The sequence below is a fragment of the Manis javanica genome, chromosome 7 (genome assembly GCF_040802235.1).
Source record: "Manis javanica isolate MJ-LG chromosome 7, MJ_LKY, whole genome shotgun sequence".
NCBI classification, from domain to species: domain Eukaryota; kingdom Metazoa; phylum Chordata; class Mammalia; order Pholidota; family Manidae; genus Manis; species Manis javanica.
This window is the reverse complement of record NC_133162.1, coordinates 46,431,502-46,456,599: the sequence shown is the minus strand read 5'-3', so window position 1 is coordinate 46,456,599 and position 25,098 is coordinate 46,431,502. Positions and strand designations below refer to the sequence as shown.

Below are 25,098 nucleotides of genomic sequence, written 5' to 3'. Positions count from 1 at the left end.
TCCTAAAGGCCTCTTCTAGCTCCGTGCTCAAAAAAAATCTCTAGATGCTTGGGGGCAGAGGGAAAGGGCCAAGTGAAAACAAAAAATTGATCATTGCCTCAATGCCAGTTACCAATCTAAGCGTTTAATGAACTCACACGGCCCCCACTACATCACTGTCAGCTAGATACTGCCGTCCTTGAGGACTCCGAGGCTCAGTGAGGGCGGAGCTCCACACTTGTCTCCTGGTCTGGCTTCCAAACACTGGGCTCTTGACCACTGTGTTGTATTATCTCCTTTTCATGCTGGTAGACAAAATCCTTTTTGGATCCTGTATTTTCTGTGTTCATTACTCATATAATAATGAGAATCCTCTCTTTACATGTGACTATGTGCAATTTCATTTTTCCTTTTTACTTGTCTGCATTTGCTACGTGTTCTACAGTAGATATGTATGACTTATGTAATGAGAAAACCAAGTGTAGAAGATGGAATTAAAATGTGGAGAAAGAAAAAAAATGTGGAGAAAGAAAAGAAGGGGTCCCAGAGGTCCCCGACAGATGGCTCAATCCAACTGTGATGCACCCCTTCCCTCCCACCATCCTCCAGGTATTCCCGGCGTTTCCACAAGACTCTGAGGCGCTTGGTGCCTGACTCTGATGTGCGTTTCCTCCTCTCGGAGAGTGGCAGTGGCAAGGGGGCCGCCATGGTGACCGCGGTGGCCTACCGCCTGGCCGAGCAGCACCGGCAGATAGAGGAGACCCTGGCCCACTTCCGCCTCACCAAGGAGATGCTGCTGGAGGTGAAGAGGAGGATGCGGGCCGAGATGGATTTGGGGCTGAAGAAGCAGACACACGAAAAGGCAGCAGTCAAGATGTTGCCCTCCTTCGTCCGAAGCACTCCAGATGGGACCGGTGAGGGCCTGTGTGTGGGCTGACATGCCCCTCTGCTTTCCGGGCCAGTGACCCACTGAGGGTGGGGCAGGGAGGTTGACTTCTCCAGTGGGTGCATTTGCTCTGGGGTTGCATGATTTTGGCAAGAGCTAGACTCAAACTCTGCTTTCCATTTTTACCATTTTACTGCTGACCTGTCACATGTGTGACTTACAGGCAAGCACCAGCTCTACCACCGCAGCCCTGCTCAGTGGTAGAAACACTTCTTGAAAGAACAAAGCTGGGCAAATCCTGCAGCACTGAAGTTGCTGTAGGTTCTCTCACAAGCAATAAACCAGCAGAAGGATAAATAACCAACACACCCTTCTTGAGCCCTGACAGTGTGCACTTGAGGCAGACGGGCCTGGGGATTTTCACACCCAGGCAGATTGGAGAACAGAATCCAACTCTTTATGTTGACCTTGCTGGTCCTCATTGGAGTTGTGCTCTATTGGTATTCTGAAGGGTTTCTTGGATGCATCCTTGGAGTAATAAATGTCTGTGATATGAATGTGTTCTATGTGTAAGTTAACTTACTATTGCATTGTATTATTTATTGCATTGCAACCCACCCTAAACCTAGTGGCTTAAAACAGCAATCAGTTATTATTGATTACGTGTCTGAGGGTCAGCAGTTTGTTTATTATTCATATGGACCAGGCTTGACTCATGTTTGCTCTACTCATTCATGCAGTCACTAGTGGCCAGCTGGGAAACCTTCCTCACATGTCCAGCAGTTGGCTGGCTGTTAGCAGGGGTGCAGGAGTATCTGACCATGTGTCTCATCCTCCAGTGGGCCACGGGGCTTGTTCATATGCTAGCAGTAAGGTCCAGGAGGGAGAGGGAAGACTTCAAAGTTGGGACTGGCCTAGCTTTGCTTCTGCAATGCTCTGTTGGCCAAAGCAAGCAATGGGCTGGGGCAGATCCAAGGGGTTGAGAAATAGATTTCATCTTTTAATGGGAAGAGCTGTAAAGTCACTTTGCAAAGAGGCATGAGTATAGTGAGGAGAGTGATTGTGGCCATTTTTGCAAACATTCTACCTACTAACATAAATGCCAGTTTTTGTATGTAGTTCGCTAAAGTCAGGTCAGTGTTGCCAAGTGTTTCAGTAACCCTGGTGAAGTTTATTATTATTATTTTTTATTGTGACAAGTGGCTCAGCCATGGGCCTTTTGTCCTTCTTGTGTGGCTCAAGGATTGTGGTGGTCAGTGAGTGAGTGCCAGCCCCTCTCCGACCCTGAGCTGTGTGCTGGAGGGCGGACTTAGACTTTCTTCCCTGTCCTTAATACAGGGGTTCCCCTGGAAAGCATGAAGTCTTGGGGTTACTGGCTGCCAGGAGACACTCATTTTTGATGTTCTTTATGTTCTTGACTATGACAGAGCACGGTGACTTCTTGGCCCTGGATCTTGGAGGAACGAACTTCCGTGTCCTACTGGTGAAAATCCGTAGTGGGAAAAAGAGGATGGTGGAAATGCACAACAAGATCTATGCCATTCCCACTGAAATCATGCAGGGCACTGGGGAAGAGGTGAGAAACATTTTGCCTTTCCACCACTGTGGCACATGTGTGTCACACACATGGGCAGTAGCATTGGTGGTCCCCCTAACCTGCTATGGGGTACCTACAGCTGTGTGCTTGTGTCCTGTGTCTGAAAGCATGGGGTACTTTCAGTGATGCTGGGCTTAATGATGGTTAGGAGGCTCTAAAAGATCCTCAAGGGGGGTGCTTGCTCTGCATGTGTCATTGTGTGTACGTGTGTGTGCATTTATGCACTTGTATGTGTGCACCAAAAGTAGGAAACCACAGCACAGTAACCCCTTCTTTTCTCCTAAAGCTGTTTGACCACATCGTCTCCTGCATCTCTGACTTCCTGGACTACATGGGGATCAAAGGCCCCAGAATGCCTCTGGGCTTCACCTTCTCATTCCCCTGCAAGCAGACGAGCTTGGATGCGGTAAGTCTCTGTCCTGAGGCGTTGGGCCTCAGGCGGTGCTGACTGGCCTGTGGCATGTGCTGGCTCGAGGCTTCCTCCAGTTTCAGCGTCCTCCCTGGATGTTGGGTGACTCACATGTCACAGTGGGTTGACCCAAGTTTTATATCACACTCTCCAGTTCATCTTAAGCCTCTTCTCTCTTCTTTTGTTGTTTAAAGTGTTCATCTCTTCTGGGATGCTTTCTGGCTCCTACAGGCAAAAGGAAGCTCTCCCTCCTAGGTATTCCCTGTGCCTTTGACTGTTGCTGTGATGCTAGCATTTCTTACATAGGAATGATTGTGTCTCTCTTTCTGCTGTACTCTCTGCTCCTTGAGGCAGGACCTGTGTTCCCCACTTGCCCCAGTACAGTGTTCTGTCAGGGGAGATACTTAAAAAGTGTGTTCATTGTTCACTATGTAAGAACTTGTTCGTTATGCTTCAGAAGATTGGAGACTGTTTAGAATTAGGCTTGGGGTTGATTAATGATTGTGCATTGAGTCCCCTATACAGAATTTTATTGTCGTTAACAACCATTTGATCAATAAATATGAGAGATGCCCTCTCAAAAAAAAAAAGTGTGTTCAATAGATGGGATGAAACAGGGTCGAAGATTAGGGCTTGGCACCTGCTAAGTACTAAGTGCTGGGTACAGACTGAAGGTTACAGTTCCTGTCCTCGGGGCCACAGGGGCCATAGTCTCACGGAGGGCCTCAGCTTCATCCTGGCAGCTCCAGCACTGTGCCTAAGGGCTGTCGGTGCATGTCGGGGGATCCCAGCCCAGAGGACCCAATGGTGCAGAGTCACAGAGGCAAGACCCGGCCTGTCGTACTGGAAGGGCCTCAGGTGCCTCTGTGAGTCATAGGTGGGGGTGTGGCCAGGGAGGAGGCCCAGTTGGCGACATCCCATCGCAGGGGCCTTGGGCCAGGTTTGAGGCATGGGATGAGCAGCACTAGGGAGCAAGGAAGGGCCACCTGCCTGTGCAGCCACTCAGCTCAGTCACTGTGCTGGCCCGGGGCTTTGCTCCTCTTAGGCCCCTTTAGATCTCAGCAGGGAGGTCATATAAACTTGCTTTTTGCAGTTTTTGAAGACCTGGTGATTTTTTAAAGCAGTTCACTTATACCATCACCTGGTGCTCATGGTGGTGCGCGTACCCCCAGCCGGTGCAGAACTTCATCCAGTCAGACCTAGAATGTGCTTTAGGTAGTAAGAGTGCTGCTAAAAATTTGCATTTCTCCAACAACTTATGTTGTTGGCAAGCTATTCTTTAGGGGAACTGGTTGGTTGTACCAGGGGTAGCACCATTAACCTTCTGTGCCTTACATTCTCCATCTGTGAAATGGGGATTATAAGCTAGGCTGCAGTGGGCACAGTGAGGAGGGGCGGGTTCTTAGGAAGGCCTATTCATGTCTTACCAGATTGTGCCTCAGATGTTCCAGCGCCGTCTCACTATGAATTCTCAGCAGATGTTTACTCAGAAGGGAGGGAGGGAAATTTTGTATTCTGCCCAGAAGGTTAGTAACACAGGACTCTCCTGGTGCCGTTCCTGTTTCAGGGCATCTTGATCACCTGGACGAAGGGTTTTAAGGCAACCGACTGTGTGGGCCATGATGTAGTGACTTTACTAAGGGATGCTGTAAAAAGAAGAGAGGTAACTATTAAAAGGATGTTTTAAAAAAATCCTTACTGTTTTTTCAGGTTATAAAAATTGTACTTGCTTGTCATAAAAAATTCAAATAATAAACGTGTGACCTGGATAAAAGAAGTTTCCCCAACTATCAGCCATAAAACAGATGAAGGAGAGTTTAAGAAAGGTAAAATCATGACTGTCCTACAGATTGCAGAAGAGAAAAACATGTCCCCACCATGGGCACAGCCTGGCAGTATTGTCAGTGTTCCCAGTTGCACACACACAGTGTTGCAGAGCAAACATCACAGTCCCTCTGAGTATGATGGAATTAGATGAGAATAAGGGGACTCCATAATCCCATCGGAGCTCAGCACACACTCCGAGAATTGCCCTGCTTCATGACAGCATCCAGTCCAGAGCAAAGCCGTGTTTCTTTGAACCCTCCAAAGTCACCAACACAGGTTGAAAACCTACAAGTGTTTCTAACACTTTCTGGGATGCCCCCCAGAATGTGTTTGCCTGTGTTGGAACCAGTCAGTAAGCCCAGTTTTGTTTGACTATAGGTGTGTTTCTGCTGGTGTTTGGCTGGAGGACGTTGATAAAATATAAAATGAAAAATTCCAAAGAATTTATATAACTCATTCATGAGAGAATCAGTAAGAGGGGAAAAAAAGATGAGTTCAGGTGTCTCCATTCAAAAGATCAGACAAATACAAAAGCAATCTGGAAGGCTGAAAGGAATGGGTTTAAAAGAGGGAGGAATTGCACCCGGAGGAATATGTTAGACAGCAGCTAATGTTTCATTGCAAAGAAGCCTGGTGATCTGTTTACCCATTTCACAACTCTTAATGCTCATGTTCTTCCAGCTTACTTTCCATGCATATAACATATACACACATATAAACATTTATTTTTACATGGTAAGCTACACATACTGTATTACAACTTGCTTTTTCCATTTACTATGAAACAGTCATCTTTCGTGCCACTACATATAGACCAACCTCACTATTTTTCTTGTCTGTACAGGATTCCAGTGTTTGCCTGAGTCATGGTTTACATAGCCCCTTTTGATCTATATTTGGGTTATTTCTCTCTCTGGCTCATGCAAGTCATGCAGTAAATATCCTTGTATGTACCTTGGGGTACCTGCATGGCTGTTTCTACAGGACAGGTTCTGAGAAATGGATTTTGTATTTCCATTTTGCTCTGTGAAAGGCTATAACATTTCAAACTCCCAAGACAAAGAGCTATTTGGCCACTGCCCTATGTCTTTTCTCCATTCAGCAGTTCCCTCTGCATTGCCTCACTAACTATGCAGGACCATCTGTGAAATGGGAAGAATACTTCCTTTCTTTAGAGCTCAGATTTCAGGTGCATCATTAATAGTAGGTGTGTAGTCAGTGAAGGGGCATTAAATTACCTTTTATAGAGGCTGGTAAGAAAGCTGTTTGAGGTGGTGTGTTAGTGCCTTTCTGAGTGTGTGCCGCAGAGTGAACTGGCTGACTCCAAGCCAGGAAGCACTGTCCCTCCCCTAAAGCTGTGTCCTCTCTTCCCGAAGGAATTCGACCTGGATGTGGTGGCTGTGGTCAACGACACGGTGGGCACCATGATGACCTGTGCTTATGAGGAGCCCACCTGTGAGGTTGGCCTCATCGTAGGTGGGTGTCCTGGAGGTCTCTCTCTTTGGGGTGGGAGGGCTGGGTTTCCCTGCTCTGTGGGGCCTTGAGCCAGTCTCTGGAGGGCAGGATATCTCTCAGTTCCATCCCCTTACTGCCTCCAGAGTTCCATCCTGGACCATGGCTGCAGGGCTCGCCAGGGGCCTTCCTCCTCCCAAACACCCAACCTGATGCCTGTGACCAGACTGTCAAGATCAGGCTCTGCAGGAATGAGCCCAAATGGCTCACATGGCTTGGAGTCACGGTGGGAATAGCTGGGGCTGGCCTGGCTAGCAGGGCAACTGTTAGGCTTGTGCAGAGGGGCTCCGGGCGGGCATTAGGGTCCTGCAACTGGGAAAGAAGCAGAGCCCTCCCTCCTCTCCTGACCATGGGAAAGGTCCAGAGAGTAGTCTGGGCACCATTTTGCCCTTATTAGCCACTGTTTGTGAGCGGCCCCAGGCTACTGAAGTAGATTACAAGGAGGTCGCTCTGTAGATTGTTTCCTTGTAGTGCAAATACTGTAGGGATCTGTAATTCCTGAAGCATACTGACCTCAGCTGTGGGACAACCATTGATCCACTTGAACCTGCTCCTAGTGTTGGGAGGCTAGGAAAAGGCCCATTTGTTAGTCAACATCTGCATATGTAGGAGCAGTGGCACCACTGCTGTGCGGGGTATTTGCCAAGTACCTGGGAGATTGGTATAAGGCCCCAGCAGGCTCCCTCCTGGTGCCAGAAAGGCCTTTTCATATGCTGTCATATACTTCTGGCTCCTGTGGTCATTCAAAAACTGGGGACTAGCTCCAGGTGAAAGGTTGTCTGGGGCCTGGTTCTGGGGCTTTTGCTTCTTACTGTCTTTTCCAAAGCTTGCTTTCTTCACCCAGCCCCACCTTGCCTTCTGTGTATGAATGGACGGAAGTAAGAACTGTACAGCTGGAGAGACAGCGCATTCTCCACTTCCGGGCCAGGCCTAGCCTGGGAGGGAGGTTAGGGCCGCCCAATTCAGGGCCCCCCCTTAGCTGTGCCTGGCCCTGGGCACAGAGCTGGGACAGGTTCTCCATGGCTCCAGCTGCATTCAGAGCCATGTTTTCCTTTCCTCATCAATTGATCTCTTTGCTCAAAACACCCAAGGGCAAGAAGTAGGGCTTACAAGTTTTAGCATTCTTTGTATCCCCTCCTATTTCTGGGGCTCCTCTTCTCAGTTTTACACTTTGGCTGAAAGGAGCTAAGAAAACAAAACAAAACAAAACAAACAAAAAAACAACTGAGTTACACAGTTAGAAGCCTCTGCAAATTCTGTGTAAGTTTCTTAAAGACCAAAGCCCTTTGCTCTGGTCAGTGCGAATGGCCTTGTACTCGCTGGTGGTGTTGGAAGCCTGTCTCCATCACCGTCCACTCTGGAAGGGCCTGGCCATTCAAAGTGAGGACCTCAGGCCAGCAGCATTGGTATCACCTGGGAGCAGAGTCCCCAGCCCCACCGCAGCCCTCCTGAATCAGAACCTGCATCTCACAGGGCCCCCCAAGTGATTCTGGCATTGATTAAAATATTTGTTTAAGTAGCCCCGTGCTGGGGAGTTGAGGGGTGGAAATCAGGATTTTGAGCCCCTGGGAACCCTCAGGTTGGGTGGGTACACTCAGGGAAAATATTCCTTTTCTCAGGAGAATCATGATATTTTCAAAGAGGTCTGTGATACCACAACAGTGAGAAACCATTGCTTTAGAAAGGCACTCTTGAAATGCTCAGGACACTGGCCTTCCTTGAACTACCTGTAGGCTTCATTCTGGGACACAGAATAAAGTTTTTTGAGCAGACATAGTCCATGACCATCTTTGATAAAATAAATGGACATCCATGGTATAATAGTAGACAACTCCCCAGTATATGTGTGTGTGTGTGTGTGTATACAGCTATGTATATATGTGTCTGCATGTATGTATATATAGAGAGAAATATCTTTCCAGTCTGAATATTGCCTAAACTAATGCCATTGAGGATACATCCATTCATTGTAAGAGTGTCTTCTATTAAAATAAATAGAGCCCTGCCTGGACAGGTAAACACATAGGCTCTCCATATTGATGTCTTCATATGAAGTAAGTTAATTAAGTGCAATCTGAGTGGTTTAAAAATCTGACTTGCCTTTTATATTTACAGATTCTCCTGGAAAATGTTAGGAAAGCAAAGCTATTATTTTCTTCATCTCAAAAACATACCCCATGTCTGGAATCTCAGGCCCTCGGCCTGGTTCCAGGATCCCTCCTCCCCCAGCACGACAGCACAGCCACTCAGTCCTCCCCTTGTGTGTTTCAGGGACCGGCAGCAATGCCTGCTACATGGAAGAGATGAGGAACGTCGAGATGGTGGAGGGAAATGAGGGACGAATGTGCATCAACATGGAGTGGGGGGCCTTCGGGGACAATGGGTGCCTAGATGATATCAGAACAAACTATGACAGACTGGTGGATGAGTATTCCCTGAACCCTGGGAAACAAAGGTAATTCTTGTGGAGGAGACACATAAGGAGTCAGGATAGGCAGGGCGTGTGCCTGCATCCTGCCTGTTACAGTGGAAGAAGTTTCTAGCAGGGATGGGGTTTGGACAGAGGCTTGGGAGACTGGTCCCTCAGGTTCTCTCCTGACCTGGGGTTTGGGCCCAAGGAGAGCAGAATAAGGGGAGGAGTGGGGGATGGGCATCCTACATGCTACGGGGGGTGCCCAGGTCCATCAACCCGTCCAGGTGCTCCCTCTGCATAGAGGACAGAGTGGAGTGGCCACACCACTTCCCTCAGGGACCATGTTCATCCTGGAACAGTCTCACCTCCCCCATGCTCTCTTCTCCATCATACTAATAGAAGCCCCTTGGTCAGCAGGTTTTTTTTTTTAGTGGAAATAGAACACACTTGACCTGCAGTTGTCAAAGGACAAGGGAAATTAGGACATGGCCAGTGTAGGTGGGAATAGGGGTTGGGTGGGGGTCTGGTCAGGTGTGAGGCGAGGCCCAGGTCCATTCATCCTTCCCACAGCTGGCCTCTGGAACCACCCAGTGGCTGTTTGGAGCTTTGCAGCTCCGGTCTCAGGGACTCTGCCTGACATGGGTCAGGCCATCCGCTGCCATAGCCAGTGTGGGTTGGTCCCAGCTTTTCCCCAGGAGCAGAGAGAAGGGCTGGGGTAGAACAGAGTTGTTCTCCAGCCACCCTCAATACTTTTGCCTTTTCCAGATACAGTCTATGCTTACTTAATGGTTTTAAATCAGCTTATATTCCTTAGTTAAATTTAATGAGGGAGAAAAAAAGGGAAAACCAGTATTAGCATAAATAACTGGTAACCATAAAATGAATATGGCAGAGAGCAGCATTCAATTCTAGCTACTGTTGCCTACCAAGGTTGTAGAGCAAAACCCCCAGTGATGATAAGGGAAGGGTTAAAGCCATATTAGCACCAAACTGAGATGGTCTCCTTGATGGAATAAAGACTGGGTAGGAATTGGCAATAACCGCACTATTCCGTGTTTTTACTGAGGACCACCTGAAATCTGGAGTTTCCAAATTCCAGTGGGCACTCCCCAGCTTGAGGACACTGGGATTGGATGTGTGCTGTGGAAGCGCTGATGTCGTTTGTCATTTCACGAGGCCCTTGAGCATGGACAGGGCAGGAGTTAGAAGCCCCAAGAACAGGTTGCCCTCAGGAGTACAGATGCCACCTGAATTCTGCAGTCTGTGTGGCTTTCTCACTCTACTGGGTGCTTGCCAGTACTCTGGGCTTCTGCAAACCCTTCCAAAAACCTCGTAGGAACTTTCTTCTTGTTTCTTCTTATGCTTTGAAGACTCAGCTCAGTCGGTTGCTTATTCTGCGAATACTTACTGAGCAATGACTATGAGCCAGGCAGTGTGTGGTGCTAGGCCCTGGGACCCAAAGCTGAACAAAACACAGGTTCACTGTCCTCTCAAGGCTTTTGCTGCAGTGATGACGAGAGGCAGTGGACCCAGGTGCAGGAGAGGGGAGGGTGTGTGAGAGCCTGAGATGGGCATAAATAGCCTGGTCTGGGGGAGGAGGACAGGCCTCTCAGAGAAGAAATGTTTGAGCTGAGACGTAGTGTGGGATTTCACCAGACAATGGAGGAAGGCGGTGAGGAGGGAGACGGTGTAGCACTTAGACATTAGTGCTGCTGGTTTTATTTCTCGTCCAAGGGAGGGTTGAGAATCCTCCAGTCCTTCCTGGTTTACTTTCTGCCTCTGCTGGGAGCACAGGACTGGGCATGTAGATTGGGAATGGCTTCAGGGTAAGAAGCCCAGGGTTACTGGGAGCCTGAAGGTGTCAGTTAGATGCTCTAGCCTGTTCCTCCTGTTTTAGGTTTGAGAAGATGATCAGTGGTATGTACCTGGGTGAAATTGTCCGCAACATCTTGATCGACTTCACCAAAAAGGGATTCCTCTTCCGTGGGCAGATCTCTGAGACACTGAAGACTCGGGGCATCTTTCAGACCAAGTATCTCTCTCAGATCGAGAGGTAAGCGGGGAGGGGTCTGTTGGAGGTGGACCTGGAGTAGTAGGCCCTGAGCAGTTGAATAGTGAAGTTGCATAATTTTGTTATAAATCATTTTCTTTTTACTCATCCTTTATGTTGGGGCATTATATTGATTTGCTTGAAATTATGTGTGTAAGTAGGAGAAAAGGTGCATTAGGACATTTATATTAAAGGGGCACTGAGTCCATTGGAGCCAAGAACCACTGGCCTTGCCCACCCTCATTTCACCTGAGAGGCAGCCTGCGATTGTGTAGCTCGGTCACCCCATGTGTGTGCCTCACAGCAGAGTGCTTCTGTCTTCCTCCTGTTTCTCTCATGTGGAGTGAACACTGTCTCTGCCTTGGCCTTTTCCATGGTAAGCTGTGAGAGAGGGTAGAACATGCTCTGCAAAAGCAAGAGCAGTTGTGCAAAAGCCACCTTATTTTTAGAATGGTCATAATAGCAAAGGTAACAGCGGCTCTGCTGGCGCCTACTCATTGCTCTCCCCTATGCCTGATTCTGTGACCTGCACGGGAAACTCACTGCCCACCAGAACTGAAGGAGTGGAGTAGATGGCATCCAGAAGGCCCCAAAACAGTGGCCCTGGAAGACCTGAGCACATGGAGTGGTAGCATTTCACAGCCACGGAGGAGAGGGTTGCTGTCTGCAAATGGTTCTGGGTGCTCACTAGTGACTAGGAAACAAGTTCCAGTCTTCTTTCTTGTTCTAAATTCATCCAAGAGCTAAATGGGGGGAAAAAAAGGAGCCATAAAACAATGAGAAGAAAGTATCTGAGTATTTTTCATAACATTTTTGATTGTGGTAAAATACATGTAACATTTACCATTGCAGCCATTTTGAAGCATATAGTTCAGTGACATTAAGTTCTTTCACATCGTTATACAGTCATCATGATCATCCATCTCCAAAATTTCTTCATCTTCCTAAACTGAAGCACCGTATTCGTTAAACACCAATGCCCCATTTGTCCCTCCCCGAGCCCCAGCAACTACCCACCTACTTTCTGTCCCTATGAACGTGACTACTCTAGGTACCTCATGTAAGTGGAATCATACAGTATTTGTCCTTTCCGTCTCTGGCTTATTTCACTTAGCATAATGTCTTCAAGGCTCATCCATGTTGTAGCACATGTCAGAATTTCCTTTAAAGACTGAAAAATATTCTGTTGTATGTATGTGCACATTTAGTTTATTCATCTGTCCATGGACACTCAGGTTGCCTCGACCTTTTGGCTATTGTGAATAATGCTGCTGTGAACATGGGTATACAAACACACAGTCAAGTCCCTGCTTTCAATTCTTTTGGGTATATATCCAGAAGTGGAATTACTGGATCATACAATGATTTTATTTTTAATTTTTTAAGGAACTACCATACCGTTTTCTGCAGTGGCTGCACCACTTTGCATTCCTACCAACAGTGTACATGACGGTCCAACTTGTCCACATCTTCACCAACACTTACTATTTTCTCTATTTTTAATAGAGCCATCCTGATGGGTGTGACTTGGTAGGAAAGGTCTTTTTAAGCATAATTGTGAAGAAAGAAATCATAAAGAAAAAATTGCCAAACTTAGCTATACATAGCTTCTGTAAGTTAAAAAAAAATCAGTCATCAAACCTAAAAAGTCAGAAGCAAACTAAGGAAAACATTTGCATTGTATATGACAGGATGCACCCTTGCACAGTGGGTGAGAGCACTGGCAGGTCTGGTATTGAGACCTGCTAGGTCCCACTGGCTGTGTGCTTTGAGTTTGAATTCAGTCTCCCAGCCAGTTTCCTCATGTTTAAAAGGGCGTGATCCTGCATATATCCATTGGTTGTTAGGAGGAGGAAATGAGGTAATGTATGTAAAGCACCTATCCCATACTAAGTCCTCAAAAAAGTGTTCTTATCACTGTCATTATCATCATCAGTCATTGTCACCTCTTTCAGTTTAGCAAGAACAGCCAAATATCCCAGGTGAACAAAAGTCTTGACATAATAGTAGTTCATATGGTCAATAAACAAATGAAAAAAAAAAGGTTGTCTCAGGAATAGAGAAGATTGCAGATTAAACCACAGTGTGATACCATTCTTGTCAAAGTGTCAAAGAGACCCTTTCCACTGGGTATAAGTATGGGCAAACTCAGCTGGGGAGACAGTGACTTGACATAACTTCTGAAAGGCACTTGGAAATATGTATCAGAAGCCCTTTGATCCAGACATTGTGTCCTAAGGGAAAAATCATTTGCACACAAAGCTTTCTGAATAGGAAACTTCACCAGAATGTTACTTCATAATAGCAGGAAATTAAAAACAAATTTCTCTAAACTGGCTAAACAAACTACGATGTGTCCCCAGAATGAATACTATGGCAGCCTTTTCCAATCCTCACCTCAGATAAGAATGTGGGAAATTGCTCAGATGTATGAAACAGGGAAAAAGCAAGGAAGAAAACCACCTAAGAAGGATGAGCCCATTTGGCACATCAAAATTACCAAGATTTTCTTTTGTGACGTTTAAGAAAAGAAATGGGAAAGAAATATATAAATATATTAATAGCATTTTCCCTGGTGTTGGGATTGTGGATACTTTTAATTTTCCAATTTTCATTTTTCTAGATTGGCCAAGTTTTCAACAATTTAACATGTAATACTTTTTAAAAAGATACAAGTAAATGTTATTTTGAAGGGAAAACCCCCCACAACCCAGATAAGTACAGTGATTTGGGGCCCGTCCTGCGGGGTCAGCTTCCAGGCTGTTCTCATGGACCCAGGCTCATCCAGCTTCTTGATTTTCGTCTGCCACAGTGACCGATTAGCGCTGCTCCAGGTCCGGGCCATCCTCCAGCAGCTGGGCCTGAACAGCACCTGTGACGACAGTATCCTTGTCAAGATGGTGTGCGGGGTGGTGTCCAGGAGGGCGGCACAGATGTGTGGCGCCGGTGTGGCTGCTGTGGTGGATAAGATCCGCGAGAACAGGGGGCTGGACCATCTCAGCGTGACTGTGGGGGTGGATGGAACACTCTACAAGCTACATCCGCAGTGAGTGGGGCTTCCGGTGGGTGGGCAGAGCTTCCTGGGCTGCTGAGTTCCCTTGATGGTTATGGGGCATGATCGTGGGAAATTCTGCACTGGGACACAACCTCCCAAAGGCTGTGCAGTCAGAGACTGGGGCTTGTCTGCGACTAGGTAATGAGCTGCCGTCAAGTTTAACTGGGGTCCTTGGGGAGGTAGAGAAGTGGCTTCACTTGACCAGCTCCCACATCCTTTAACTAGTGGCATGGCATTGACCCACCCTGCCCCTCCTGGGTCCCTCTTAGGTCAGGCAGAGTCCAGGTGGGGAGCAGAAAGGGAGGTGAGGGTGGGCCTGGGTTTACCCGCCAGCCTGGTTAGCTGCAGGCTGGCAGGAGGCTGCTTTTGGTAAGTGGGAGAAGGAGTAAAGGACTTGGGGAGGAGGGCCCATTGACTTTTCACTTGCTAAATCAGTTTGTAAGAGGCTTGGAAAGGAGATTTGACCCTGGGCTTTGTAGCAGGGAAGGGGTGGGGAGTGGCATCCTTTCGGTCAAGTGTCTGGCACCCATTCCAGAGAAGGATATATGGCTGCATGTGCTCGTTGACCCAGTGCTTATCCCAAAGTGTAGCTCTTAGGAATAGAGTGACCATAGTATTTACTGTCTGAACTGGTGTACTTTTGCCAGGGGAGAGAGTGCTACTAATAATTACCCTGGGTCAACCCTACTTCAAAGCAGCCTTGCCCAACTCAGTGTAGGCATTCCCTGCTTTGGGCATGGCCACGACTTGGGATGGAGTCCTCTACCTGAGGCAGCACACAGTCATGGTTTAGACCTGGGCTTTGGAGCCATACACATACATACTTAGATTTAATCCTGGCACCATCGTTCAGAAGCTGTGCTTCACTGCTTGCTTCATCTCTGCAAGTCTCACCTTCCTCAGGATAACAGCCACTGGCAGGCCTGGAAATGATGTAATGAATTGTGGGCCCTGAGTAGGTGTTCCTTAGAGGTGGTCAGTATTCCCTCAGCCTGGCCCTGTCTTATTTTCAGCACAAAATGCAAGAACCTAGAGTGACCTCATTTAGAGATTATCCTTCACGGGAAGGGGTGGGGCTGGGGGAATCCTGCTTTGAGAATGGGTGTGTCTGAGTGTGCTCTTCATCCTCCGGCCCTTATAAGCTGCACAGAGCAGCTTGTTTGGGGATTCTCAGTTGTGCCTCTTTGCTGACAACCTGCTTATGAATCTGATTGGCTGTGAGTCCACTTTCCTCCCAGCCGTTCTCAGTGAGCTGCTGCTGCTTCTGAGCAGCGCCCCTGTCCTGTTTGCCCTCCTTCCTGATGAGGTCCAGCGTCTCGTCTCATCTTCCGCTACCTACCTGTCCCCGTTTTCTGTCTCTTTCAGCTTCTCCAGAATCATGTGCCAAACCGTGAAGGAACTGTCCCCAAAGTGTAAAGTGTCGTTCCTCCTGTCGGAAGATGGCAGTGGCAAGGGGGCTGCCCTCATCACGGCGGTGGGCGTGCGGCTCCGAGAAGAACCGAGCAGCTAAGAGTCCTGGACCCCAGCCTGCTGCCCTTCCAGAACTTCTTTCTTCAAGTGGCACCCCTGTTCTCCCCAGCGCATTGTGCTGGGAGACGCTGGAGCCAGAGCCCCTCACTGCTGCGGGGGAGGGGGAAACAAGCCACCTAATGGCACATAGCATAGGGTACAAAATAGAGTGTGCGCTGTTGATAATATCTCTCACCTCCGGATCGCCCTCATCTGCCCTGCCTCTCTGCATGATTTAATTTCAGCCTGGTTGTACATTCCCCATGTGTGAAGTTTAGTGGTGTTCATTTCTAATTTATGCATTTGTCCAGCAGTTATTTATTGGCCCGAGATGAAAAGTCATACCATCTGAAGGCCTTAGAGGCCTCTGCAGCCCGTCCTTGGGGACATCCTCCGTGTGAAATGTATTATCACCAGCAGACACTGCCAGGGCTCCTCCTGGGGGTGCTGTAGCTGCTTCCCCGTCCCAGCACCCACTGCTCTCTGGCGTCCCGAGGATCCAGCGGGATACGTCAGTGCCACTGAATTGTGCATCTGTGGAACTGATCATAGCTGCACTGTACCAGTTTTGCATCCTGTCTGTCCTGGGGTGAGGGTGGGGAAAGGGTGGGCAGTCCTGCGGGTAAGTGTCTTGTCTCTGGGTAAAAGGAACCCACCAACAAACAGCCTTCACTGCAATGTCCCATCGCTTTTGTGAACCATGTTGTACGACCTAGTAAACTTTGTATCAGTTCAAAGACCTGAGTGATGCTTTCAATGGCTGGGGAGCGGGGAGAACATCTGGGGGTTCCATAACAGCCAGACCCTGGAGGTTTTGTGGCCTTCCAGATTGAAGGAGCTTGAAATGAAGGCTGTGTTCTTCAGCCCCCTGCCTGTTTTAGGCATGAGGCCGTCTCTGCTCTCTCTGCAAAGTGTCACAGAGGTAGCCTCTCCCCTTGTCTCCCAGAACCTGCCGTACCGGCTCCCTGCCCTTGCTGCTGGGTCCTACCCTGGTCACAGGCTCCTGTAGCCTCCACCCCTCACCTTTAAGAAGGTATAGGGATGGAACGCTTCTCTCTGCCTATAGCCTGGCCTCTGCACTGTAGCTCTAACAGAGAAAAAGTCGTCTTGGCTTTCAGGGGCTGTCTGGGGGTAACAAGACAGTGCACCATTGGCCCTCTGCTTGCCATCCCCAAGCAGATGCTGCCCTTCACCATGCTCTCTGCTATCTCCAAGGCAACAGGTGGACTAGACTCCCAGCCCTGATACAGATGAAGCCTTATGGCAGCTCCGGTAGCAGGACTGGTGCCCCCAAATCCCACCTTAAATTAACCCCTTGTGTAGAAATTGGCCCTTATCTGACCCTTTCATCCTACAGTACATCTGCCTCGTGCTCAGCCACACCATGACTGCCATGTTGGATTCCCCCCTGCAGCCCACTGATGAATCCTGCATCAGTCCACGTGGTGGTACCCTGTGGCTGAGGTGCCATGTGAGTCTCCACCCCATGACTACAGCTCCCGTTGGGGCTGACTGCATGCTCACTTGGTTTGGTGAGACCAGAGGCCCTTAAGTTGGCATTGCCAGTGCCTATGGCACAGTGATCTTTGTGAAGAACACAGATAACATTAAATAAACTCTTCTGGATGTGCATTTCTAGTGGTACGTGGTTTTTCTGCGGGCACTGGGGTGTGGGGTGTGAGTCAGCAAGCAGGGAGAGGCTGAGATGAACTGGGCCAGACCTGGAGCTTTCTTGGAGTTGGTGTCCTCTGCCTGCCTCCACCTCGCTGTAGAACTGAGGTTGAGAGCTGTGTGCTGACTTGCAGAAGGCATTCATGTAAAGTGGCTGCCATGGTAGTAATAAAGATCATGGCTGCTATTTATTAAGCACTTAATCTGTTTTTTTGGCCTGCTAATTTATAGGCATTATTCCATCATACAGCACTCCTCTGAGGTACTTTGGCCTTTGGGAGAGGAAGAGGCTAAGGGTCTGAGTGACTTGTATGAGGCAACACAGCTGAGGCTTCTTTTGAGTCAACCACCATCTACACTGAACCAAATCTGAGTTCCTAGATGCTGAGGCATAGAAGCCATGGATTGACTTACAGGTGATGGGCTTTGCAAAGTGAGACCGTCCTGTGTCTTCAGCCAGCTAGTGAATCAGTGTCTTGGTTCGGTGTTGCCCACAGGTGTGTGTATTTACCCAACATTTATAAAAATGTGAGCCAAATTTTACAAGTCTGCAAATCTCACAAATTTGGATTCCCAGCTTCTCTTGAAAGATTTAGAAGATCTGGCAGCAATGGGCTCCCATTACTATGTGGCAACATTTGCCCAGAGCTCATCAGCTGTTGTCCCCTTTGGATGCCTATGCCCTCCAGTTTGCCACAGTCTCTACTATTCCCTATTACCCCAACAGTGGAAATCAGTTGCCTTATATCACATTTGCAGTTTTTCTCTTACACTGGATCCAATTTACTCATTTTGTACACTCCAGGAAGGAATTTGAGCTTGCAATTCTTGGATTACATAAGTGTTGGCTCGCACTGTCTTCTCTGACTCTTCTTGGACCCCCTGAAGCATTGTCTGAGAGGGGTGCCTGGGTCATTTAGAGTCTGCTTCCACTGTAGAGTTCCTGGCTCATCTTGTTTCCCATTGATGTACTGAAGGGTGAGGTGTGGGCCAAACTTTCAGATCTGTTCTCAACTGGCTACTTCTCGAAGGGAGCTATGTCTTGCTCTGCAGCCAAGCACAAGGATTCAGGGTTCAGTAGGCACCTCAGCTTGGGGAGCCCCAGCCTGCCCACCAGCAGCACCGCACCCCCAGCCATGAACAAAGTCTTTAGTGTGACAGCTGTTGACCTTCATGGGGAGGTTGGATTGTGCGTTAGCTCAGTGTTACCCTCCTCAGTTGGTGTGACGCATGGGCAACAATGGAAAGCCAGAATCCAGAGTGAAACCTCGGGGACAGAGGGTCACCTTGAGCCAGCAGGAGAGGGGGACAGTTACAGGAACTGCTGTCTGGCTGTCCTAACCTTCAGGAGCCAATCTCCCCTCTAAGAGGGGAGCCAATCACCCCTAAGAGTCTACCATTGCTCAGGATCTCTGAAGAGACACATTCTTTGGTGGATTCATTTTTTTTGGAAACAGCCAGAAGTAAGTGAGCTAAATCTAGTGATTGAAGCAGGTGATTAAATTGAATTAGACCATTTGTTACAACAAATAAAAAGAAACCAAGTACAGTTTTAAGACAACAGATTTTCCTGTTTTACTTGTTAGTTGGCTTCTAAAGAAGTATTCAAAGAGGAATAAAAAAATGTTGGATTTGGCAATGTTGGGCAGAATGAGGATGCTCTCCCAACAGGACTGCTTTGAAAGAAAATACACGGAACTACTACATTTTGGTGGCACATTTGCTTAAAAAATAAACAGCTCTCCCCATGGTAGCACTGAGGGTCCACTTATAAACTAGAGATAAGAAGAAACAGAATGAGTGGAGGAAAGGTGGCTGGCAGAAAGAATGCTGGCCTGCCAGAGAGGAGCAGAAATGAATGGGACCCTGGGTGACCGCAGAGAGGGAGAAAGAACACTTGGTGAACATTTCCTGAATGAAGAATCCTGCTGGCATCACGGGCCCTGTGTTTCAGCTGGTATCATCAAATACTGAATGATTCAGAAGTCATTTCAGGAGCTTAAAGAGCCCTGGAGTGTTGTTCAGAGCCCCAGGAGCTCTGTTGTTGCATAGCAAGAGAGTGACCAATGCCCAGACACGGAGGGCTGGGGGCCCCTCCCCGCGGTGACAGTCCCTGTCTCCAAGTCCTAAAGCAGCATACAGGAGAAATGTGTGGGGGTAAGATTACAGGCCTTGGAGATGATACCTGGCTCCATTACTTGCTGTATGAATTCAGGAGAGTCTCCCAAGACTGTTTCCTCATCTGCAAAACGGAGGTAACACCTTCCTCTATTATCTACTTGCCTCTGAGGAGACAATGGAGGGTTCTAGCACCCATTAAAAAAAAAAAAAAAACCCCAAACAAACTCAGTTCTCTCAGCTCCTTCTGGCCTACCCAGGTGGGTGGGATGTCTGAGCAATGAAGACCCTAACAGTGTTAGAAGTGTCCTGGACATGTGAGCAGGGTGGTGATAAAAGGCTTGAACAAAGAGGCCCGGATTAAGGCCAGCCTTAACTATATCACTGTCTTGTTGAGGCCAGGAATCAACGTCCACCTCTCACCTGCTCTTACCTGCTGTACCTTCAGGGTTTCCTGAGGCTCAACAGCCTGCTCTGTCAGCAGGACTCCTGGATACTGGGGTTCCTGCCTGGCTCACCACCCACCCCTCCAAGTGCCCCAGAGCAAAGGCCAGCTCCACGCTGGGGCTCTACTTCCACAGGAGTACAAGGGCTTCAAGACCCAGACCGTGTCTGTGGGAAGAGTAAGATCTTGGCCCCTTCCCTGCTGGCCTCTCAACCAAGGTCACTTCCCAGCTGCCCAGAAAGTCCCTCAAGGTCAGGAAATGCAGGGAGTTCTTCACAAGGGAGCAGCCTGCTTACCCTCTTGTCTTGGCTCCAGGCCCCCAGTTGAGTGCTTTATATTGCTGGGGTCCCGGCTGTTCACCCCACCCAAGAAAAATCCTTTGTTCTTCCTGGTTGTAGGAAGCTCTAAAAAAATGTCAGGACAGAGTCAGTCCCTCTCTCCTTTACTGGGCTTCTTTCTTCCCCTCTCTCTCTCTCTCTCTTCTCTCTCTGCTATCCTGCCTCTCTCTGTCTCTCAGTTGAAACACCTCACCTAAAATGACACCTAGCTCCTATGGCTTTCTATATCCTTTCTATCCCTTATTTTTCTTCATTGCCCTTACTGAAAACTATTTGATGTACATATTTATTAACTGTTTATCTGCCATATTCCTCACTAGAATGTAACTGCATGAGAGCAGTGATGTTGTCTATGTTGTTTACTTTTATAACCCCAATAACTAGGGAACATGATATGAGGTTAATAAATATTTGTGAATGAAATAAATGGATGAATTTAAAGTCTTTCATGTTAGGTATTTTATAGCTCTTACTTATTGGAGCCATACCTCTGAAATACCAAGAAATGATGCCAGACTTAAATGGTCAGTGATAAAATACTGGGACAAATCAATTTATATTTACACCGAAAGGACAGTATATATTTAATGGAGGTTGGCTGATAGGGGAGGGCACAGTTGGGCGTATTTGTGGTATTGTTCCAGGTGGGCTCCTCTGTGGGAAAGTTCTGGAAATGAGGCCGGAAGTACCTCATTCTTTGCCCACTAACTGAATGTTCTCAAGAGGAAGGTAATGCTGGCTGAATTCTATTTTAATCTATCAGGAAACTATCTCTGGCTAAAGGAACAGAGGTTCTAGTTAGGATTAACCCTAACTTGTATATACTCTAGCAAGAGACTATCTGTTGCAAAGGCACTATGGCATAGTGAGCAGGCATGGATGGGAAACGGAGGGTCTGCGTGAACCTGAGAATCCAGCCTCACAACCCACTTATTCCTAGTGGTGGTCATTCACTTTATATTTCTGGGCTACCAGTCTTCCTTTGGAAAATAGCAAGGTGAAGGTCTACTCATAGGGATGCTGTAAGGGTTAAATCTCTTGTGTAAGGGTGGTATGTGAAGGGCCCCCACCAGTAAGATGGCAAACTTCCGGCTTCTCTTCGGGAGCCCTCGGTTCCCGCCGGCACCACCTGAAGCCCAATCACCTCTCGCCCCCCACAATCCCAGCACCTAGCCAACAGCCACCAGCCCCGTAGAAGTGACACCTCAATCAATTCATGCCCCTTCCTATATAACCCAGCACCTTTCCCTAATAAAGCGGAATTCTCCGGTGAATTGCTGCTGTGTCGCTCCTTTCCTTTCATTGGTGCCGAAACCCGGGAGACAGGACACCCCAGCTGGGTCCCGTCTTCCCCCCCCCCCGACACCAGCAGCAGCTTGCCCTCGTCCTCTTTTTCCGGCGCTGGCTCATCACACTCACCACTCCTCTCTGGCCTTTAGGTAACTTTTCCCCCCCGGAGTGGGCCACTCTTCCCTGAGCTATCGCAGTGCCATTGACTGTGATTGTCCGGCAAGGCCCTGATGCTCAGGGATGAGGAGGGAACTCTCCCCACCTCAGGCCTTCACGGCTGCGGCGGACCCTCAGGCCCCTCCTCCAACAGCCATAAATCCCCGCCTCAAGCCTTTACGGCTGCGGCGGACCCTCAGGCCCCTCCTCCGACAGCCATAAACGCATTCACCGTCCCTTCCATCAGTGCTGAAACTTTTTAAGCAAAATTTCCCCGGGGTGGGCCACTCTTCCCCGAGCTATCACAGTGCCATTGACCGTGATCATCCGGCAAGGCCCTGACGCTCGGGGACGAGGAGGGAACTCTCCCCGCCTCAGGCCTTCAGGGCTGCGGCGGACCCTCAGGCCCCTCCTCCGACAGCCATAAATCCCCGCCTCAGGCCTTCACGGCTGCGGCAGACTCTCAGGCGCCCCCTCCAACATCCATAAACGAGGTGACTCCTTTGCGGATGAGAACGCTCCCTTCCCCTCCCTCCTCCTTCTGCTCCTTCCGCCGAAATCTGTTCTGTCTGCCGAAAACGCCTAGCTCTAGGTACCTCGTGACTCCGGCACTCTGCCTTCTTAGGGAAGTCTGGGTGACGACCCACACTTCCCAAGAAATTCCAACTCGTATACGAGTTTCCGCAGACCACCAAGGATCATCGGGGACGCCCTTTGTCTCCTTGCGGTCGGCTTCCAGTCCGAGGATCTCCGTTCGTCTTCCCCTGTCTGTCTCCTTCTCTGTCCTTTAGCCATGGGAGCCTCCTCATCCTGTTAGGGTCCAGGCTTCCGAGGCTTCCCCAGAGAACAAACTACACAGGCATAGAGATGTAAATTCAAGCAAAGTCTTTATTCAGCTAGCTAGCTAAGGTCCAAGTCAGCCCGATGCAGCGGGTCTCAACAAGGACCCCGAGCACTCAGAGCCAAGGGTTTATATAGCAATTTCAAAGCACTTAACTCATAGCAATTTTCTGTAACTATACATTATTCTTGCAAGACATATATCCTGGGGTTAAGCAAGGGCAGGGTAAGACTACTCCTCAATGGTTAGGGAGGTTCTGCACGATAAGCTTGGTATGTAAGATTTACTGACCAAGGTTAGCTGACCAAGGGTCACAGCTGCCCACCACCTGGTGCTCATGATTAACTTGTTTTTCAAGGCCTTACCCAGGCCCAGGGTTTGTTTTTTTTTGTTTTTTTGTTTTTCTTTCCTCTGAGTCACACTCTCAAAAAATGGTTTCTAGGTTTCTAAGATGGCTATGCTTATGCTAATTTACTAATCTTACTAATGCTTAGATTCTACATTTCCCCACTTTCCTTTGACCATTCCAATCATGGAATGTTTGTTTCTTCCTGCTGTGTGAGTGAATGATACTGCGGTCTCAGCATTAGCACCTGAACAGCACTCACTCTTTCCCTAACAAAGGCTATTAGCCGGTTTAAGATACAGGGACCTAAAGTGAGAAGCAGTATAAAAATAAGCAAGGGCCCTGCCAGGGTGGATATCAGGGTTGTAAACCATGGGGATTTAGTAAACTAGGATTCAAATAGCCCTTGGCTGGCCTCTCGCTCTCTTTTCCTTTGATCTGGTCTCTCTCTAAGTTTAGACATTGAATCTCTTACTATTCCGGAATGGTCTGCTGTTAAGGTTTAGCTAAGTTTTATTAGTTCTTTTTCCTGACTCTTAATGCTCTCTACACTCCTTTACATTTCCCCCCTTTTCTTGATTAGACTGTGGAATCTTCCACAGCGGCATCTGGGTCCTGATACCTTTGACGAAGGACTAAGAGTTGGACAGTGTCAATTCTTTCCTGCACAAACTTAACAAGCCTGTTAATTATGCACGGGCCAATCGTAAACAGCAACAGCAGGATGACGAGCGGCCCCGCAACGGCCGAGAGAAGGGTAGCAAACCAAGGCTTGTATTTGAACCAAGACTCAAACCAGCCTTCGCTACTTTCATATTCTTTACACCTCTTCTCTAAATCTTTTTTCAGTTTGGCCAAGGAATCTCTGACTGCACCTGTTTTGTCTACATAGAAACAGCACTCTTCTCTTAAGGCTGCGCATAACCCACCTTCCTTTAAGAACAAGAGGTCCAGGCCTCTTCGGTTCTGTAGGACCACCTCGGACAAGGAGGTGAGGGATTGCTCTAGGTCTGATATTGTCTGTCGAAGTTGTTCTAGGTCTCTGTCGATTGCCAGCCTCAGGGCTGTGAGCCCCTTTTCTCGAGTTACAAGGGCTGCAACCCCTGTGCTTGCCCCTGCCATCCCTAGGGTGAAGAGGGTTCCAATGGTCAGGGTGGTAACAACCTCCCTCTTGCTCCGGTGGGGGCTCAGCCTTTCTTCCCAATAAGAAAGGAGAGATTCATGAGAATGATACATTAGGCGAGGTAGAAGGGCCACCAGCACACAAAACTCACTGTTAGCATTGAACACAGAGGTGGATAGGGCCGGAGTGAGGCCTGTCTTTGAGCAGAGCCACCAGCCCGAGGAGGGTATAATCCACTTTCCCTGCTCCCACGTAGTGTTATTATAGGAGGAGCATAACTGGCTCTGGGTCGTCGGGACTGTGCCTACACACGTACCAACGACTGAGACTTGAGCGATTGTAAGTCCCCACGGTCTCCCGTCCCAGTAAGTGGGATGGGAGTTGTTGATAGTGTAGGAGCCTTTTATCCCGATTGCCTCATAGAAGGGGGGTGAACCTGGGTAGCATAGCCAACAGGGATCGGTGAGGGAGGAAGTGGTGTGGTTAAGAGTCTCTACAACTGCCTGCACCATTTCCCACATGGGATTATCTAACCCGGAGGGGGTGTGCTGGGCCCATAACCCAGAGGTCGATGGACTTGGTCCTCTCGTGGGCTCTGGAGCAAGCGTTCTGGTCAGCATTTTTTCATCCTTTTTACTCAGGCCCTTGTCTTGGATTGAAGGTTTCTGAGGATTTATGACCGGGTTGGGCCCTAAGGCTTTCTTGACTATTGGCTCAACTTTTAATTTGACTCGGATAAGGGTTCCAAAGGGAGGGGTCTGATAAAGATATAGGCCCCAGGTTAACCCTGTCTGCCATTGGGTGTTTTTTTTTCCTTGTTCTGTGAACTGGAGCTTGAGCAGATTACAGTCTGGGCTGTACCTAGTTCGGGTGCACGGTTTAACAAATGAGAGAGTGATGAGCTGGGGAGTTACTTGCCACTTCCACTCCCCGTCATTGGTGGTAACACAACTCCAGCGTGCACAGTATCGGGCCTCAGCCCCTCCACACTGCTGCTTCGCTGGCCCTGTTCGAAACCCTGGGCACGCATAAAACCCATTTCGACTCACAGAGACTCTGCGCTGCTTTTCTCACCAGTCTCCTCCTCCCATTCCAACAGGACAGAACTGAGGGGCGCAGGGAAGAGGGAGGCCTGAATGCTGACTCTTGCCTTTTCCGCCTCTCTTTTCTAAGTCCGCTACTCTATCTAGGTTAAAGTACAGGTTAGGGAACCACGTGCCTAAGGGAGTCGTGTGGGAAGTGCGGTTGTATATTTCATGAGTTTCCCAGTTCTCTATTTCCCAGGTGAGCTGATAGGGGACATGGGGGTTAGGGTTCTGGTGGGTTGGAGGTAGCAGGAGCATCAGAATCACCAATAGCATGGTTCTTTTTATACAAGCGAAGCTTGAGGGGGTTATTAGTCTGAGTTACCCACCAATCCGGGCCCAGCGGGGGTCCCCGTTCTGTGTTGTCTCACGTAAACAGGGTCTCTCACCCGGAACTGATGAGGTACCGAAAGGTCCTCTGGCCGACAGGCTTCCTGGATGGACAACT

At 48.6% G+C, this 25,098-nt stretch overlaps 1 protein-coding gene across 4 annotated transcripts in view; it reads left to right on the top strand.

Annotated features, from left to right (window-relative positions):
* Positions 1–16,869, top strand: part of HK1 (hexokinase 1) — a 76,927-nt gene extending 60,058 nt beyond the window's left edge. For 3 of the 4 annotated variants that reach the window (XM_073240932.1, XM_073240931.1, XM_073240934.1), the window contains 9 exons: positions 589–893; positions 2,293–2,441; positions 2,749–2,868; positions 4,439–4,534; positions 6,075–6,174; positions 8,482–8,665; positions 10,521–10,676; positions 13,486–13,719; positions 15,094–16,869. In XM_073240932.1, the coding sequence (XP_073097033.1) occupies positions 589–893; positions 2,293–2,441; positions 2,749–2,868; positions 4,439–4,534; positions 6,075–6,174; positions 8,482–8,665; positions 10,521–10,676; positions 13,486–13,719; positions 15,094–15,238 (1,489 nt within the window). In that variant the 3' untranslated portion in view covers positions 15,239–16,869. Of the gene's footprint in view, positions 1–588; positions 894–2,292; positions 2,442–2,748; positions 2,869–4,438; positions 4,535–6,074; positions 6,175–8,481; positions 8,666–10,520; positions 10,677–13,296; positions 13,455–13,485; positions 13,720–15,093 lie in introns of those variants that run through there. The other variant, XM_073240933.1, reaches the window with a different exon arrangement.
* Positions 16,870–25,098: the final 8,229 nt, after the last annotated feature.